Source organism: Haplochromis burtoni, unplaced genomic scaffold (genome assembly GCF_018398535.1).
Source record: "Haplochromis burtoni strain Fernald_Lab_line unplaced genomic scaffold, NCSU_Asbu1 Contig_265, whole genome shotgun sequence".
Lineage (NCBI taxonomy): Eukaryota > Metazoa > Chordata > Actinopteri > Cichliformes > Cichlidae > Haplochromis > Haplochromis burtoni.
The window spans coordinates 788457-805872 of NW_024582626.1; the positions used below are offsets into that span (position 1 = coordinate 788457).

The 17416-nt window shown below is 40.4% G+C and overlaps 4 protein-coding genes and 1 pseudogene across 4 annotated transcripts; 4 read left to right on the plus strand and 1 right to left on the minus strand.

Moving 5' to 3' along the window:
• Positions 1 to 146: 146 nt before the first annotated feature.
• Positions 147 to 7072, plus strand: si:dkey-85k7.11 (endonuclease domain-containing 1 protein). The gene is made up of 3 exons (XM_005939193.3): positions 147 to 526; positions 3183 to 3496; positions 4749 to 7072. Exons 1-3 carry the CDS (start codon positions 436 to 438, stop codon positions 5367 to 5369), a joined length of 1026 nt encoding a protein of 341 aa, XP_005939255.1. The 5' UTR covers positions 147 to 435; the 3' UTR covers positions 5370 to 7072.
• A 636-nt stretch (positions 7073 to 7708) lies between these two features.
• LOC102288493 (endonuclease domain-containing 1 protein) lies at positions 7709 to 9796 on the plus strand. Its single transcript, XM_014339036.2, has 2 exons — positions 7709 to 8330; positions 8451 to 9796. The coding sequence occupies exons 1-2, from the start codon at positions 8040 to 8042 to the stop codon at positions 9042 to 9044; spliced, it is 885 nt and encodes a 294-aa protein (XP_014194522.1). The 5' UTR covers positions 7709 to 8039; the 3' UTR covers positions 9045 to 9796.
• A 763-nt stretch (positions 9797 to 10559) lies between these two features.
• Positions 10560 to 12527, plus strand: LOC102314105 (endonuclease domain-containing 1 protein-like). Its single transcript, XM_005939189.3, has 2 exons — positions 10560 to 10883; positions 11946 to 12527. Exons 1-2 carry the CDS (start codon positions 10560 to 10562, stop codon positions 12525 to 12527), a joined length of 906 nt encoding a protein of 301 aa, XP_005939251.1.
• Positions 12528 to 13060: 533 nt separating this feature from the next.
• Positions 13061 to 14029, minus strand: ufsp1 (UFM1-specific peptidase 1 (non-functional)). The gene has a single exon (XM_005939190.3). The coding sequence runs from the start codon at positions 13846 to 13848 to the stop codon at positions 13090 to 13092; it is 759 nt and encodes a 252-aa protein (XP_005939252.1). The 5' UTR covers positions 13849 to 14029; the 3' UTR covers positions 13061 to 13089.
• Positions 14030 to 14538: 509 nt separating this feature from the next.
• On the plus strand, positions 14539 to 16431 carry LOC121815664 (annotated as a pseudogene).
• Positions 16432 to 17416: the final 985 nt, after the last annotated feature.

The window sequence follows — 17416 nt, forward strand, 5'->3', positions numbered from 1 at the left end:
ACACCACGTGACTGGACATTGACAAGCGCCTAACCAATGCTGTAGCAGGGCAAACACACCCCTATTTACCAGCCTGGACACAGGAGTGTACTGCACGCCGCGATGCTTTTACAGGCAGAACGTCCGGAAGGGTTATTTAGCCAGTAAGCTGGCGAGCGAAAGCATTTGTTAGCACGCAATTGTATTAAATGCACAACACAGCCAGAGCAATGCAAACTCGCGAGGCAACAGTCACAGAATAGCAATGAAATTAACTTCCATTCAACTTGCATTCACAAACGCTGCTGTCAGTAGCGTTGAGCGTAAAAGCACAGTTAAATATTGTTTCAACAGTGAATTGTATGCCTCGCAGTGCTGGCAGCAAACACTTACTGAGCATGCGCAATGCTTTTCTGGCGGTAGTTGTGGGAGTTAGTCGTTAGAGGGTGCTGTTAAATGCACAGCAGCACAAGTGTGCACACAACCGGATGGTTTAAATGGGGATTAATGAAGATGAAAGTAGCAGTCCTGCCCTCTTCAGTTGCTGGTAAAGTAAATTTCAGAAATGTAGTTTATTAAAAACTAAAAACGAATAATAGGTACAATAGTATGTATGATAATTTTGCACAAAACTTCTAATTGTTGTATGACAACGGAAAGAAAACAGGTTGAAGATGACTAATTTCATTGCATATAAATATTTTCTCATATTATCTCAGTGTCATCAAAACACTTAGTTGCAAATTTCAATATGGAATGTGGATTACCTTCAGTTTGTTTAAAACAAACTGAAACAATATCAGCTTTTCTTGAGGTGGATTCTCTAATATTTTATTCCAATATGCCATATATTGCAAAGTAAATAGTTTTCAACTCAATGTTAATCAGATGAAGCACATATTGGACAATGCTCAGATGGTTAATAACACCATCAGTTTGGGAAAACGTGGGCACTGGCCCCCTTGACAGAGACAGTGGACCCTCTACCAGTCAGCTGGTAGGGGATGTTGCAGCTGTAGATGGTGGTATATTGTTTGCCTCTCAACCTTTTCTTAAAGTTTCTGAAGGCTTTGATTAAGCAGAGGAATTTAGTTATACTACCACCACATTATTGAACCTCTGCTCAAACTGTCTGCAGAAACGTAATTGTTTTTTGAAATGCCCAAACTTTAATATCACCAGTCTTGATAGAGTTAATTCTTAACGTCTTTCTGGTCTTCAGGTCATGTCCCAGCTTGTCATGGTTTTACATCGTCCTATGAATTCCACACTGGATTCATGCAGAATGATTGCTCATGTCTGGGTTCAGGCGTACCCAGTTCTCTGCAACCGCACTAACACCTCTGGAGTTTCCCCCTATGAAGGATTTTGTGAAGGCTGCCAGATGTTCATGTCAGTTACATGGGCTCACTTATGCTTCACAGCAATCACATCAAAGCCATGTCCAGCTAGCCTGGTCCCAGGTGCTGTTCTTGCAGCGTTCAGCTTGGCTAGTGAAGCAGGAAAGTGGGCCTCGTGGCACACAGCCAGCAGCACTGTTTGAGATGCTGTGAATGAAAGGTGCAGGAAGAAGCCGGCTGAGTTTATTATTCTCAGTTGGACCATTTCAGCATTTCTGAAAAGGTTATTGTTACATTAGCTGGAAGTAAGAGTAGAACACTGTGGTACAATGTAAAGTGATATTTTTACTAACCAAACATTACATTATTTCATTCTTCAGATTTTTTTTTACAGACAGGAAGTGATTCAATTAGATATTTTGTTGCGTTATTTACACTTTTACATCACCTCACATGCTGCATATGTATATTTAATATAGACATAGTGTTTAATCTCAGAAGACAGAACACTGTAAAATATAATCCGTTGTTTTTAACAGTCCAGGAATTAATTTTTACTTCAAAACATTAAATTGAGTTTTTATGTTTGTTGGCTACGGAGATTTTTGTCGAGGCGTTTAAAGCCATTACCAACAGACTCTGACGCAAGACCCAAGAGTGAGTATTTGACTGTTAAGGGGCTTTAATGTCGTAGAGCATTGAGCAAAAACAGAGGAACTGCGGATCCACGGGAATGGAGCCGGCTACTTGGTAGAATTACCCTAGGACAGAGGAAAAGAAAGTCAGTCCAGACAGAATCTGATGCTGAGCTGTTGATGAAAGGTGTCAGAAGGTGGTGAGGATGCTTACTATGGGTAGGGCCACTGATCCGATCTCTGCAGGCTTTCCTAATTGTTGGAGGATGAGCAGGCAAGTGAGCTGCTGAGGTGAGTGTTTAAGCAAGGATTTCCTGAAAACATGGACCAGCTTGACGGTGACATGTGATTGCATCTTGCAGATGGTTTGTTCTTCCGCCACATGAGAGTCACAGGAATTTGAGAAAGAGAGGACATCAGTGCTTGGAGAATGCAGGCACAAAGGTCATCAAGGAGATGGATCACCACTCTAGTGAAGACGACAATCTGGTGGTGGAGCTGGTCCTTAAATACTGACAGAAGAACAGGACTTCAGGAGCTCAAATGAATCCAGCCCATCCTCGATTCAGAGAAGTGTTAGGCCACAGGAGACGACCAGTGCAGGAGCATGATAATGGAAATTTCTAATATTAAGGAATCCTAATTTAGAAACGAACTGCGATAACACAAATTATAAAGCAAAGTCAGACATTACTATGACTAGTTGCAAACTCAAGAGGAAGTAACTTGTAAATCATTGTGTCCTGCTTTGAGTTACATTTACAACACCCCAACGTTTTATATTGTACAACATCCATATCATCCATCCAGGTTGTCCAGTATCTTTGGAGTTTACATTTTTACATAGTGCATACTGATAAGACCAAGTGCTGCATGAAATATAGAAAATATAAAGTTACAACAACACACGGGTGTAGGAAGCCTAGCCTATAGAGTGAACACGGTGATGTAATTTTTAGAAAGGTAGAAAGGTGCAGACTTGCATGACTAAACCAGATAAGTGAGGTATCCAGCCAACCAGGCCAACCTGAGCCACTGCTGCTTTGCATAGAACGTCTCTGTCCAGCTGTCATTGTACTAGCCTGCTGAAGGAAATGCTGATACAGGATGACACGTTAAGCCGAACCGGAGTATGGAGTCTGAGTCTCTCGGTCTTTTATTGGTGCGCAACAGCCATAGCAAACATGTCAGACCCGATAAAGAAATAACCCAGTTATATTTTCTTCAGGCAACTCCAGCTGTGTGAGGATGCATCTGTTTTTCACGTCTTTATTCCCCATCACCCTGCTGATGGCGTCCCACCTGGTGAGCGCCACTGTGTCCAAGAGCTTCAAAGAGTGCAGCCAATTCTTCTACATGCAGACCCCGCCTGCAGGGATCAGAGGAACAAGCCTCAAGTGGATCTGCCAGAAATATGCAGACAAACTTCGCTACGCCACACTGTATGACAGCAGTCGCCATCTCCCCCTCTACTCGGCCTACATCTTTAAGAAGTCTGACGGGAAGAGGAGGATGGACACCCCCTGGATGTATGAGCCTCAGGTAGAGCCTCAGAGCAGCACAGTAGCTATAACTTGCCATTTTTTGAAGAGATGTTACATGTTTTGGGGCATGATAATATTTTGTTTATAAAATCTAATCTATACAAGAACAGTGCATATACCGGGTACTAGAATTTTTATATTTTTTTCCCAGAGTTACTTTAGTTTACATGAGTTAATTTTACTTCAAATCAGTCTGATGCTTGTTACCAAAGACCCAACAGCACAGTATAAGCTGTTAGTCACCCAGACATGCCCTCAAACACACCTCTATTTTAAAGACACAGTTTGGCAGTTTGAAAGATGAGAGTTAAAGTCGAAGCTTGTTTGTGTTGGCTAAATATGTATTCTAAGAAAGCTGATTAACAGAGCCTCTTAGGTTACCAAAGTAGGTTTGGTTTATAATGACTCATATCCAATGGGCCAGAAGAAATAAATTGCCTCAAGTGCTAAGGCTTGGTGTATTCTGGCTCTGGTTCAGCCTTGGACTCAAGGCTAAAAGAAATACCTTCTGGCGCTGAATTTGACTAATTGTTGCTCCTTGCTACATATTGATTTCACATAAATCACCGTATTTCATCTGTTTTCACTAAGTCTGAATAAGCATATATCTCAATATTCTGAGTGTTTTAAGCTTTGACAGCATTGTACTGTTGAAATAATCGCTCAATCATGATGATTTAATAACTTAAAAGACTAGCTTGGAATGTTGATACATATTCTTATTCATCACTTTAGTGAAAGAAAACATTGATATTAATGTTATAACATCTTTAAAATCAATGTCTAGCTTCAACATTTCTTCTGTAGCACATTCACTGTATTCATCCATAGCACATGAGGCAAGTTATTTTTTCTAGCTCATTTGATGTGAGTCATTATAAACCATAATTACTTTGGTATCCCTGCCAACCAGCTTTCCAATTATATTTTAGTGTGAGAGATGTGTGTGTGTTCAGTTTCGGCATCCAGAATAGGGTTGGTTGGGTTATGGTAAGGTACAGCTGACCTCCTGGATCTGGCTCTTTTTTTTAAGCTGACCTGAATCTGGCAACACAGGATTAAGAATCTGACACCTATATTTTTTAACTGTCATGTGAACAAACAATCAGGCTGTGAAATATGATGTGTAATACCTGCCTTAGATTAAGATGCTTCCAGGCTTTACTGCTCTTATTTAAGTGTCTTGGCCTGTGGATTGAGGACTTTAAAATTGCTAAATGTCATGTTTCTTTTACTTCCTCTTCTTACAGCTGCTTTCAAATGATGAGAGTAGTAACATGAAGGCACTTCCCCTGAGTGAAAAGACTCCCCCTCTGATCGAGGACAGCCAGCTTGTTTTAGAGGACTACACGGATGCCGTAGGATATCGACGTGGCCCACTAAACCCTGACTTGCACCAAGCAGAACCAGATGACAAATCCTCCACTTACACCCTGACCAACATAGTTCCACTGATCACAGATTTCCTGGAAACCTCTTGGAACCCATACTTAGACATCGTTCGCCGACGTCTCAACAATTTCTGCCACGGCAAATCTTTTGTAGTGACAGGGGTGACTGTTTCAGGGGCTGCCATTCAGCGTAATAACAGGGACCGTCTCATCATTCCAAAACACTTATGGCTGGCCTACTGCTGTCCACAGTTTGATCATAACTCACCATATGAAGTGAGGTTTATGTTCCCTAGCTACGGCGGCTATGCACTGAATGAACAGGCTGGATTTAGTGTAGTCGAGGTACCTCTAAAGACTCTGGAGACATTCTTAAGGAGCCAGACTGACATAGACAGTGACATGGCCATATTCTACAAGGGATGTGTGGCAGAAAATCCCTTAAAGAAGAAGAGAGACCTTACCAATGTTTTAGTATGATGGAATTTTCATAGTTGATCTTCTACATGAAAAACAGTATTTTGTCAAAAGGTAGCTTGCAGTTAGTAGCCAAGCTAGTGTTAGCTAACATGAGCCAGCTCAGAGAAAACCTGAATAAAAGGAAAACATGTTTTCTAAAAAATATTCTTCAGCGTTTTTAACCACTTAAAAAAATCAGACAATTATTTTGTTAAAGTTAATGTTTAGCAATTAATGAATCAAATTAAAAGCCCAAACAACTACCCAGAGGTGTTTTAAGAAAGATGACTTGGTTTTAGAAAAACTTTATAATTGACTTGAAGTCTGTCCTGCTTTCTCTGCTGTTTTTGTCCTACAGATAGTGTTAGCTTACCCTACTTTTATGGAGAAACTGGCAGCTCGCTGGCTAATGCTAATTTGCTTGCTTGCTAAGGTTTTCTATTTTGAGTCCATTTGTATGCTATACTTAGCTAAAGCTGGTCAGTGCTATCTTTGGGAGCTGAGGAGAGGCATTGTGACCATAATAGTCATGTCCTTGTCTCACTCACAGGCTCTTAGAGGCAACACAGAAATTAACAAACAGTATATTTTAAAGTCACATTGCAGTCTGTTTCACACACTGGCAATAAAAAAGGGTTTCAGACATGAAAAAAAGTTGCAGACTTTTTAACAGGATGCAGAGGAATGCAGAAATGTTGAAATGCATCTATTGCAAAAACAGGACTAAGCCAAGTTTACAGTGTTGAGCAATCCTGCTTCACATGTTATTGAATAAATTAAAGTATAATTCAGTTAGAAAGGAATAGAGCCATTGAATTGTTACAATTTATTAATCCTGCCTTTATGGAAACAAATTATGAACCCAATATCATCTTTATTAAATCCTTCCTGGGGTAATTGGCATAGCTGTTAAAATTTCCTGCACTTAAACTGAATACATTCAAGCCAAAATGACCTGACTTGTAATTTGTCCACATCTTTGTCTTTATCCCACCTATTGTTCTCCTCGACTCTATTTGTATTATGAACTCTAAAGTGCTCAATTTCAGAGTCCAGATGTTCAAACCAAATTTAAAACATTGTGCTTAAATATTCTACCTCATTTTTGATCTAGGTGACGGAGAAGAATTTGACTGTTACTGACCTGTGCTGTATATGGTAATGCTGAAGAAATAAAGCTCAAATGTGCACTTATTTATATAGTAAAATACAATTTTCAGAAATTCCTCCATGGAAAGAAAATTATAGCCATATATAAGAACTGAGCAACCACGAGTATCTTTAACTTATATTCTGTGTTTATCCAAAAATGTTTCATTATTTTGCATTTCACAGGATGACCAGCAGATAGAAAACAGCATGTCACATATTGCTGCTGGAAAAAATGAGTGCTTCTATGTCTGGAAAGTTGAAAATATGCATTTGGTCACAATCACGTATTTGATTTTGTTATATCTTCCTGAGAAGAACTTTGAACTTTTTTGTGATTTCCTTCCTCTTTGGAGCTAAAAGGGGCCGCCCAAACACATGAGATATCAATGGAAAGCCCAGTATTTCCTCTATTTAGTACATCAGGACAAGCTCAAATGAGTCAAAAGCTATAGACCAAAAACAAATGTCCATTACAGAGGACACAAATAAGCTGGTTTTAATGATATCTCAGGATATGCCTCTTTTGTGGCACAATCATTCTGTATTTTATTTATAATGTATTTTATTCTGTATTTTATTTTAGTAATGTCTTAATTTTGCAAATAAAAGTTCTTTCATGTTACTACCCTGTTGTTGTGCTGCAAGTTATTATTTTTGAGGCAGTTAGAATTAATAACTGTGGGGCTAAGATAGCTGTTAGCAAGTTTATGCAGCTCTGTGGGAATTCTACAGCTACCAACAGTCATAACAGTCTTGATAACATAGAATGCAGCCATGATCATATCATAACAATTGTAGTCATTTTAGTAGTCTGCATTCTGTACTTGCAGCATTTACATCCTTAGGCGAGAGTGTAACTCATGTTTCTGTAAAAAGAAAAAACCCCAAACCTTACACATGGCATCACATGCGGCGATTAATAGTTACTACTTTGAAAAAAAGGATGGCTGTAAGGATACACTCACTGTATACATGTGACCGTGCCTGTTAAAAATGAGGCTGTGCAGAACAGGCAGATGGTGGGTTTTTAACAACATGAGTGTACACACACAAAAATGTATGTTAATGTAACCCTGATATACTTAACTTGTATTTTTTCTGCATTTGTCAGTGATATCAGTAGTAGTAGAGTAGAGTATACACTTCATTGGTAGCAAATATAAAGTTCATAATGACGCACAACGATCTTTAAAAACCCAAGGCACTTTAAAATTGCAAGTATAGCTTTGTGTTTTTGATAAATGCTTGACCATCTGGGAGGATGTGTTCAAAGAAATAACATTACTCTAACCAGTGTGAGGCACCATTGGCCATAGTCCCTGTTTCGCCAGCTGTGGGTGGATATGATAAGGTATAAAGATGGCATTACTTTGCATACTGAGGCCAGATTACAGAGAGCAGAGTGGGAAATGTGTATGAGCTGTTTTACTGAGCATAAAGACGCACGCAGTCATTTGTAGCAGAGCTCAAAAATATACCTAACATACTATTTAACAACTTTAACTTGTTACCAGAGTGGCTTCAGGATCCCTCCTAGCTATGGCAGCTTGGGCACAGACAGCTTTTCTACTTTTCAGCATAATGTTAGCAGTGATAGGCAAAGTGGAAAAAGAGCTTTCTCCAGAGTGCAAAGAATTCCTCTACATGGGAACGCCACCGAGAGGACTGGAACACCACTCCGTCCAGTTCATTTGTCAGTACTACAACAAAAAGCCACGCTACGTGACTCTGTACAACACTGTGGACCATATACCGATCTACTCTGCCTACATATTTAAACGCTCAGAAGGGGAGAAATGTATGGATGTCCCTTGGATGTACGAACCTCAGGTAAAGAAAACTAGAAAGTTCACTGCTTTGAAATGTGCGTAAGAATTTGTTGCGTAGTCATGTAATCGCATTCAATCATGCTCATGCCCTCATTTGCTGTGGGTCTGTCTCTCTGCACAGCTGTCCACATCCTCTGAAACAGACGAGATGCAGCCCTTTCCACGGAGTTACGTGCACATGAACTTTGAAGATGCCCAAGCTGTTCTTGACGATTACACAAATGCCATCCTTTACGAGCGCGGCACGCTCAACCCGGACGAGCATCAGAATGAACCTGACGACAAAGCAGCTACCTACACCCTCACCAATGTGGTACCCGTGGTGCCTGAAGTCAACAACCTAATCTGGGACAAACAGGAGCACATGATCCGCAAAAGGCTTAACAACTACTGTCGTGGAACGGCGCACATTGTCACCGGGGTCACCACCTCTGGCAAGATGATCCGCCGGGAAAACATGAACCGCATTGCAGTTCCCACCTACCTGTGGTCAGCATATTGCTGTGTTGACTATGACCACAACACACCTTTTATGAACCGTTATAAATTCCCATCTTTTGCTTACTATGGCCTCAACGAGGATGAGAACAATGACATGGTGGAAGTCTCCGTCCAGAAACTGGAGGAGTTTCTCAAGAAGACAGAATTTGTAAGCCAGAACTTTCAGATCTTTGTGGGCGACTGTTCCATACAAGCACCTGAGAAAACTGCATAGGGAAAATATTTAGAGATATTTTAACATTTGACAAATTAAAGAAAGACAAAAAAAGTAGTCCTACCAGAAGAGTGCCAGTGTACCTTCTCATTGGTCTCTGGAACATCAATCTCTCAACAGACGTTCCTGTATCTTTTTTATTCCCTTTATTATTTGGTGTTTTTATGATTTATGTCCTGTGATTATTCAATTGGGTTTTAATCCTGTTATTACAGAGGCCATAATCTATGAACTGCTTTAAATTCATACCCATCAAACCATTCAGTAATCCTCATGCCCTCTGGATTGGGGCACTGTCATCATAGAGGAGACCACACCCATCAGAATAAAATGTTGCAATCATAGAACAAAGGTTATGAAAAGTTTCTTTTAACTTGCAGTGCCCCTTCAAAGAGGACAGATGAATCCAAACCATAAACGAGATATACAGGTTATTAATTTTTCCTTTAAGTTGTCACTGATCTTTGTGGTGTTTATAAGTAAAATGAGGTGCCATCATGTGCCAACAAAACATCCAGCTAAATTATAACAGTGTGACAGTGAGCTATCGCTAACAGTATCCATGAAATTTGCAACCAGAATTTCTTTTGTTATCTACACCTGTGCTTTTTCTACTGTGCATGCTAATTTATATGACACGTTACATCAGGTAAAACAAAAGCTTCCAAGCGGGTCATAAAATCTGCCGACACTGGATATCACGTGTATTTTTTGTTGTTCTGCATAACCTTTACTTTGAAGGCAGAGGCATAGCCAGCTATCAAGGAGGGGGGGAGGGGGGGATTTACATTAGTAGGTTGTTCACGTGTTGGAAAGGTGTGGGGGAGGGGCCATACTGTACTTTAAACACTCTTGCAATGTAACAAAATGTAACTTTCTCATATATTTCACAGGAATAAACCACTGAATGAAACTGTCTCTGAACTTTTGTTTTTGACATATTCTGGGCAATTTGAAACCTGTCATCAGACGTCATATGCATATTAAGTTACAGCACCAGCTCATGATGGGATAGAGCTTTTTAATTTGCTGCTGAAATGAAAAATCTAAACTTGATATGTGGAAATTCTCCAATGCAAGTCTCCTTCTACACTTTAAACAAAAACTGGCTTTAAAACATGAGTTTCCCATTTCTACTCTTTCATTAAACTTCAGCTTCATTCACTGCAACAAGGCCGACGATGGAAAAAAGGCTATTTTTCTGAAGTGAGTGGCATTTGTCCTCTGCACTTCACAGTAATAAAATGCTCTCAGTGACTGATAACTACTGCTACGACACTCGTGGGAATTTGAATATATGGAAAAGCCTTTACAATGAGAGAATTGCTCGCTTGAAGTGCAGGTGAGGCATGAAGGGAAATGTGGGGTGTGATAGAGCTGGGACAGAGGCTGTACTTGTTAGGCAGTAGTAGATTGCAGTGGTGTGTCACAGGTGAATTAGAGACACATTAGCAAGAGAAGACACATCTAAAAAGACACAAAAGAGAGCTGCTGAGAAAAAAAAAAGCTGCAGTGATGATACCTACATTTACAAATTGTGCCTTAGCAACGGCAGCTGCCATGCTCTTCCTAATGTGTGGATTGCTTGAAGTGTCCCAGGCAGGAGTTGTGGGAGACTTCAACCATGCGGAGCGCTGCAAGGACTCTCTCTTTATGGGAACACCACCACGAGGATACCTCAGCAACTCCTTTAAGAAGATCTGCCAGCGGTATGAGGACAAACCCCGCTATGTCACCCTGTACGACTCACACAAACACGTCCCCATCTACTCAGCCTATACATTCAAGAAGTCAGACGGGGAGAAGAAGGTGGATTTCCCTTGGATGTTCGAGCCTCAGGTGAGAGTGCTTGCGAGCTCAGTCGAAGATGAAACAAATAAAACAGAAGCCTGGTTTCATTCTCAATTTTGCATGTTTGCCCATACAGTGTGCTATATATCTGACATAATACTATTCACACTATATATACCATATATTCACAGTACTCTGTATCTATTCACATGCAGTCATTGGAGATTTCTTGACATTTTTGGAAGTGTAAAGGCAATATCACCTGATGTTTCTTAACAAGCAGCTAAAGAACTGCAGCAACTATGCTACTGTAATAGAAACAATGTAAAGCTGAGATAAGCTGCTTTATTAGCTCTGTGTGCTATTTCACTGAGATAGTGTTGCCATTACCATTTATGCAAATTTGGCATTTTTCTCTAAAAATGACAAAAGTTCGTTTCTTTTCTGTAAGAAGTGGCTGTTTAATTGCAGAAAAGCACCGGCAGCTAGATTCGTCAACTTTTAACGGTGCTTTGTGTAAACTACAACAGAGTTTACAGTTCATGGCTGCGCTTATTGTAAGCTTTAGTAGCTGACTCTCAACCCTTTGGATGCTGTTATACTGTTTTTGTCTTCCTATTTTAATTCAGTTTTATTTATATAGAGCCAAATCAAAATAACAGTTGCCTTAAGCTGCTTTATACTGTAAGGTAAAGACCAACAATCAGACGAAGAGCAAGCAGTTGGAGCCAGTGGGAAGAAAAAAAACTCCCTTTTAGCAGGAAGAAACCTCCGACAGAAACAGGCTAAGGGAGAAGCAGCCATCTGGTGTGTCAGGTTGGGGTTAATCTTCATAAACAGATTATCTTTTTAAAGGAAACTTCAACTCTTTGCCCACATACCATGAATTTTGTCTCCTATATTTGTATAAGTGTGACAAGATATGAGCTTATTCACATTTCCACTGAGTTATTGGACAACTACTGGTCTATTTAAACAGTCGCACAAGCAAACAATACCATCATATCATCTCTATTCCCATGAGTCTTTGCACCATGCCCAGAAAAAAATGAGTGTGCAAACTGTGAGTAAAACTACTTTGCTTTTTATTTTCTCTCTTTCTCTCCATAGTTGGCCTCAGAAAAGAGCAGCAGTAACATGGAGCCCTTCCCCCAGTCTGCAAACATGCACATGAACTTTGAGGACTCCCAGGCAGTCCTGGAGGACTACGCCGATGTGGTTCAGTATGAACGCGGCCAACTAAATCCCGATGAGCATCAGGCTGACCCTCTAGACAAGGCGTCCACCTACACCTTGACGAACGTGGTGCCTCAGATCAGGGAGTTCAACATGGGTCCTTGGGCGGAACACCGAGACATCGTCCGAAAGCGCCTCAACAACTACTGCCGCGGCAAAGCCTTTGTGATCACCGGGGTCACCACTTCTGGACACACGATCCGTCGCAACAACCAGGACCGGGTAGCTGTGCCCGAGTACATGTGGTCGGCCTATTGCTGCACCGAGTTCGACCAAAATGCGCCGTACTTTGTGCGCTATAAGTTCCCTGTCTTTGGTGCATATGGGCTAAATGATCGTGTCAACAACCAAATGGTGGAGGTTCCTCTCAAAAACCTAGAGAAATTCCTCAAGGGGAGGATGGATGTGGACAAGAACTTCCAGATTTTCTATAAAGATTGTGTATCAGATAAATGATATAAAAGGTGATCTTTTGATCTCTTGGCAGAAATGTAGCTCGAGAAATAAATGGAACCCAGATGTCATGTCAAATTAAATTATATGATGGAAGGAATAAAACGGAGAATTGAGTGAGCCTAAATGAAGCTTGTCTCATTTAATATGTTTACATGCGTACAGATCTCTTTCTCAGTGCATATTGAAGCATTGTCCAGCACATATCATGTGTAGGTGATCACAAGATTTTCCTCAGTTTATGATGGCTTTGTGTATCCAGCATGATCAGGAGACGCATGCATTTGTAGTAAATGATCTTGAGCACAAAATGTGAAATAAAAATGAGCAGCTGTCAAGGGTCTATGTAGGCCTGTAGAATACTGAAAAATATTTTTCACAAAAACACAAAATGAAGACATTTGAGAAGCCAAACACACTGTTTAAGAAATTAACTGATCCTCACATTTCTAATAAAAAAACAAAAACCAACATATTCGATTGGTACTGCTGCTCTTCAAGAGCTTTAATGAGTTTAACCACAGGATGGCACTGCAGCTCATTTTGAAACAACCATACTGAATGTCTAAAACACATTTAGCAGTCTTGCAGTCTGTGGCAGACATAGATTATAAAATGAAGACTGATCCAGAGATGATACTCTTTTCCATGCCACCCACCCTCTCCTCTGCAGCTCTGTCCTGTCCAGCTCACATCCATAGTAATGCGGGTCGAGAACCAGCAAATAGCTCCCCTTATCCCCGGTCCACACCCCCAATACCCCCTTTGAGGAGTTGTCTCTGTCTCCTCCCATCATCACTGGAGAGTTGTGCTTCTCAAAGTGCTGATGGAGCTCAGCCACTGCGACATGCTCCAGCTCCACCCCTCCGCCTCTGACATGCACCACTTTGCAGGGAACATCGTAGAAATGGTCGAGGACTAGAGAGCATTCAAATGTTCCTATCCACTCCCTGGAGCCTGAAAAGGAGTCGGTTTTGTCCCCCATTGTTACCAACGCGTGCTGGATTTCGGGGAGGCTTGGTACCGGCCTGCAGTGGTTCTCAGGCGGAGAGCAGTTATGACAAATCCACGAAGACAGCGTTTGAACGGTCCTGTAGCCACATCCCCAGCCTCTGTCATCCTGTCCATCGCATCCATAGTGGAAGTAGAGATAGTCTCCTTTTATTAGAGAACATTTTATAGCACCCGAAGGTGGATTAGGAAGACCAGTGTGCAAATTCTTCAATAAAGTTTTGTCCTTTTGTAAATTTTTGCTCCCTCCTGCTCCACTTCCTCCCCAGTCAATCTCTTCCTCTGACGGCGCTGGTACGGACTTTTTATCCATGTTTTTCCTCTTTTCTTTCCTTTTTTATTTTTTACAAACACATATAACATCCAAACACTCGTCAGCAGTTTCAAAACATCCGACGCTTACTAAGTACAGCTACAATAACTATCCCTACGGAACACTAAGAGGAGTAACTGAGTTCCGTCTTGACATTGGTTCCACTCACAGTTATGCCCTCAAGAGCCCTTCGGTCTTTTCGTTTCATTTTGTTTCTAAACACACAAAGTCACCGGTTTCAGTCGTTTGAAAGTGAAATTACTGTACGACTGCTACTACTACTAAACAAACAAATATTCGAGTGTGCGAAAATATCGTTATCTTGAAATGAATATTTCCACATAGATATGTGTGCTGATAAAATAGAATTAGGATGCAGTGTGTTGACAAGAAAGAAAAGGTCACCAAAACAAAATTGCTTAATGTAGCACATGTTTTTTATTAAGTATAGCGTGAATAAAAATGTTTGTATTTCCCCCCACAGTCTTTGAAAGCAGAATCCACGGTCCAGCGCGCGAGAGCACGGCGCAGTACACCTGTGTACAACCACGTTAATTACTCAGGCCTTGGGTTTTCTCTTTGGCAATGGCTACCCAGGGAAAACACACCGGTGTCGCCTACATTTTCGTAGTTTTGGTATATCTGCGTTTTGCCCCAAAAATAATGTAGAAACTCTTTAAAGCACTTCAAATGCGATGCGGCGAAAACAAAGTGAGAATAGCCGAGAAGCATCAGTTTTCCCAGGACAGACGTTCAGTCCCCAGTGTTTTCAACTTGGAGAAAACTTGTCCCAGGAAAGCTCCTGCAGACCAAAGGAAGCGGTGTCTGAAGCTGAAATGGTTATCTCTGCAGGGCTACGAGAATGTGAGACTGAGTCCAGTGTAAAAATAAGCTCAGCTGGTACACTTAAACTTTAAAGGATTAAAAGAGCAAGTTTGAATTCAACGTAACCGATAAAAGGAAGATAAATTACTATAATTGATAAATAAACGGCGGGAAAGGGGGCAAATCATATGGCTCGCTAAAAGTATGAATGATGTAATGTGTTATTGTATACTGTTAAATGTGTTTTTTAGGAGTATTTACATAATTGATCAAGTATGTTACTATAGCTAGTAGTTAAATTGTAAACAGTTTAAATGGCTGAATTTTTTTTAAATTGTTGGCTAACGGTACAAATTGTATCCCTGGCAAAATAGGCGAAGCTGGTCACTTTAGTGGAGTAAAAGTAAAAGCTGAATGATTAGAATAGAAAACCAACAGTGCAGGGTTCAAACGGTTAACAGTAACAAGAAACTTGTCCAGATTAAACTGAGTTCAACGCCTGTGTGTTTATATGATGACTAACACTGGCATAACCTGTGTGTAATTTTTGTGTGAATACAGAAAGCAAAAAGTAAGTCGAGAACCACTAAGCCTAACCTGGGTACCAATTAATGACATCCACGGTCAGTGTCTTTGGACTGCAGCACTTCTCCCTTCATATCTTGGCAGGTTAAACTGAAGTCTTATTCATTCTCTAGTTTGGCGATATTGTTTGTATGTGGAGTCTAAATGAAGCAGGCACTGGAAAGAAAACTTGTTCCACAGATGTGTGCACCTCTCAGTGTAGTTCCACAGTGTATCAGCAGGGGGAAGCAGTGCTTTTAGAAGCCAGAGTGGAGGCCCTGATGCACCCTCCTGTATATGTCGACTCTTGCGTAGCTACATTGAAGCCTGACCCTCTCTCCTTGCAAGGCTACAGGTTTATCACAAATCAGGGCTGAGTATTTTCTTTTGACTATAAGAAAAAAGTCAATACAGTTGTAGTCATTTGTGAATAGAACACAAAACACATCATGTCCAAGTCTGATACAGTCCTCCTGCATTACACATGTCTTATGGACAGTTTACTGCCAGACTTTCCATCTACATTCTACCATAAATGACTTTAACTCATCTCGTTCTATAATTTGTTGGGCAATTGGCAGTTTTTGTATTTTTTTGTGTCTGTACGGCACCATTAGTCAGTCAATATTTGACTGAAGTGCAGACTTTCTGCACTTCAAAGAGTTTTATAAAGGTGTATATTTCCAGGGATTTTTATACACAAACCCGCATCAGAGGCTGAACATTAACAGTACAAACTAACATAGATTTAAATATAAGGTTTCTATTTAATATGTGAATAAAAATCCCGAAGTATAGAACCCATCTGTACCTGTCGGTCAGTTTCCAATTATTTTTGAGCCTCTGAAAATATAGGACTGTGTATTAAAATTGTTATTTCTAAACGGGTAATGTGAATTTTTTGTTAAACCCAGTAAAATTGAAAGTCTGCACTTCAGTCACATCTTTAGTGTTTGATTCAAAATCCACTGAGGTGGTGTACAGAGGTTAAATTACAAAAAGGGTTAAATTACTGCCTGTGTAGAAAACGTTAGGGAAGAACTGTAATATTGTTGAATTAAATATTGGACTAGTGTGCTTAATTAATGTTTCTGTTTAAAGATGTTCATCAGCTGCCATCTTATGGCCACTTTGAAACAAAGCTTGAAAAAAACCTGCTTCTTTCACAGGCCCACTTTCAGTTTAGGCTTCTAAAATTTTAAACATTGCAGTTTCATATCTTCATACTTGTCAGTTTCAGTTTCATCTCAGGTCACATCCACTGATGAGAGATGTACTTTTAAAGGTGTAGTTTCCCATCTAAAGGGCAGCATGTGTCTTTTGTTCAGCCAGCGTACGACAGAGGGAGACAGTGACCTGTGTGAATGCTGCTCTAACCTGTCTGCTGGTGACACACGACTCAGCTGGAGACAGGTTGGACATCCCTTTACAAACACAATATACACAATCATTGAGGTTATTTTTACCAGTTGTTCTAAATGCAATATAGTATCTGTACTACTGGTGTGTTCAGGAATTTGTTAAAGAGACAGCATTTAGACAGGTCCCTTTACCTTAATTTCTTTCACAGCTTCACTCAGACAACAGTGATGGAGAAAGATGTGGTGAGTATGACATTAGACTGTACATCAGGCGATGTAATGTATGAGGCCGGTTTGCTTTCCATCCATTAATCTATTAGGATTGCTTACAATAGTTGCCATTGTGCCTATTTAGACATTAAGCTGACATTTTTAACCTTCAGATTAATGTAAATAAGTTCATGTCTCTAAGAATTGTACATGTTTTTGACAGAAACGAAGGACAAGGCTGACAAGACAGTTGGCCCTGTTCACATCTCTGTCAGTCGCTGAAAACCCCTTTTTTAGCTGCACAATTAGGTAGGTACAGGGACTCTTGAGACAAACTTGAGGAGCTGAACAATGAATAACACTGATAATAAAGTGGTTTTCCTATGGATCAATTCATTTAATTGTAAAAATGTATACCCAGAGCGGTCTTTTTGGAGCTGTGTTTTCTATAACCATCAATAATCTATTTTCCCCCCTGAAAATAGACAAATTAACAAATCTTATCTATGTGAGGAGCAGAGGCAAGCACTTCTTGCTTCTTTTCTCACAAAATACCATAATACAGGGGTGTCCAACTCCAGGCCTCGAGGGGCAGTGTCCTGCAGGTT

What these genes read in the sequence shown, in the direction of transcription:
- si:dkey-85k7.11 (XM_005939193.3), top strand. Translation starts at nt 436, where the DNA reads ATGCACAGCAGCACAAGTGTGCACACAACCGGATGGTTTAAATGGGGA. An exon ending in CCTGCCCTCTTCAGTTGCTG is followed by an intron (nt 527 to 3,182) that starts GTAAAGTAAATT and finishes TATTTTCTTCAG; the next exon opens with GCAACTCCAGCTGTGTGAGG. An exon ending in CCTGGATGTATGAGCCTCAG is followed by an intron (nt 3,497 to 4,748) that starts GTAGAGCCTCAG and finishes CTCTTCTTACAG; the next exon opens with CTGCTTTCAAATGATGAGAG.
- LOC102288493 (XM_014339036.2), top strand. Translation starts at nt 8,040, where the DNA reads ATGGCAGCTTGGGCACAGACAGCTTTTCTACTTTTCAGCATAATGTTA. An exon ending in CTTGGATGTACGAACCTCAG is followed by an intron (nt 8,331 to 8,450) that starts GTAAAGAAAACT and finishes CTCTCTGCACAG; the next exon opens with CTGTCCACATCCTCTGAAAC.
- LOC102314105 (XM_005939189.3), top strand. Translation starts at nt 10,560, where the DNA reads ATGATACCTACATTTACAAATTGTGCCTTAGCAACGGCAGCTGCCATG. An exon ending in CTTGGATGTTCGAGCCTCAG is followed by an intron (nt 10,884 to 11,945) that starts GTGAGAGTGCTT and finishes TTCTCTCCATAG; the next exon opens with TTGGCCTCAGAAAAGAGCAG.
- ufsp1 (XM_005939190.3), bottom strand. Translation starts at nt 13,848, where the DNA reads ATGGATAAAAAGTCCGTACCAGCGCCGTCAGAGGAAGAGATTGACTGG.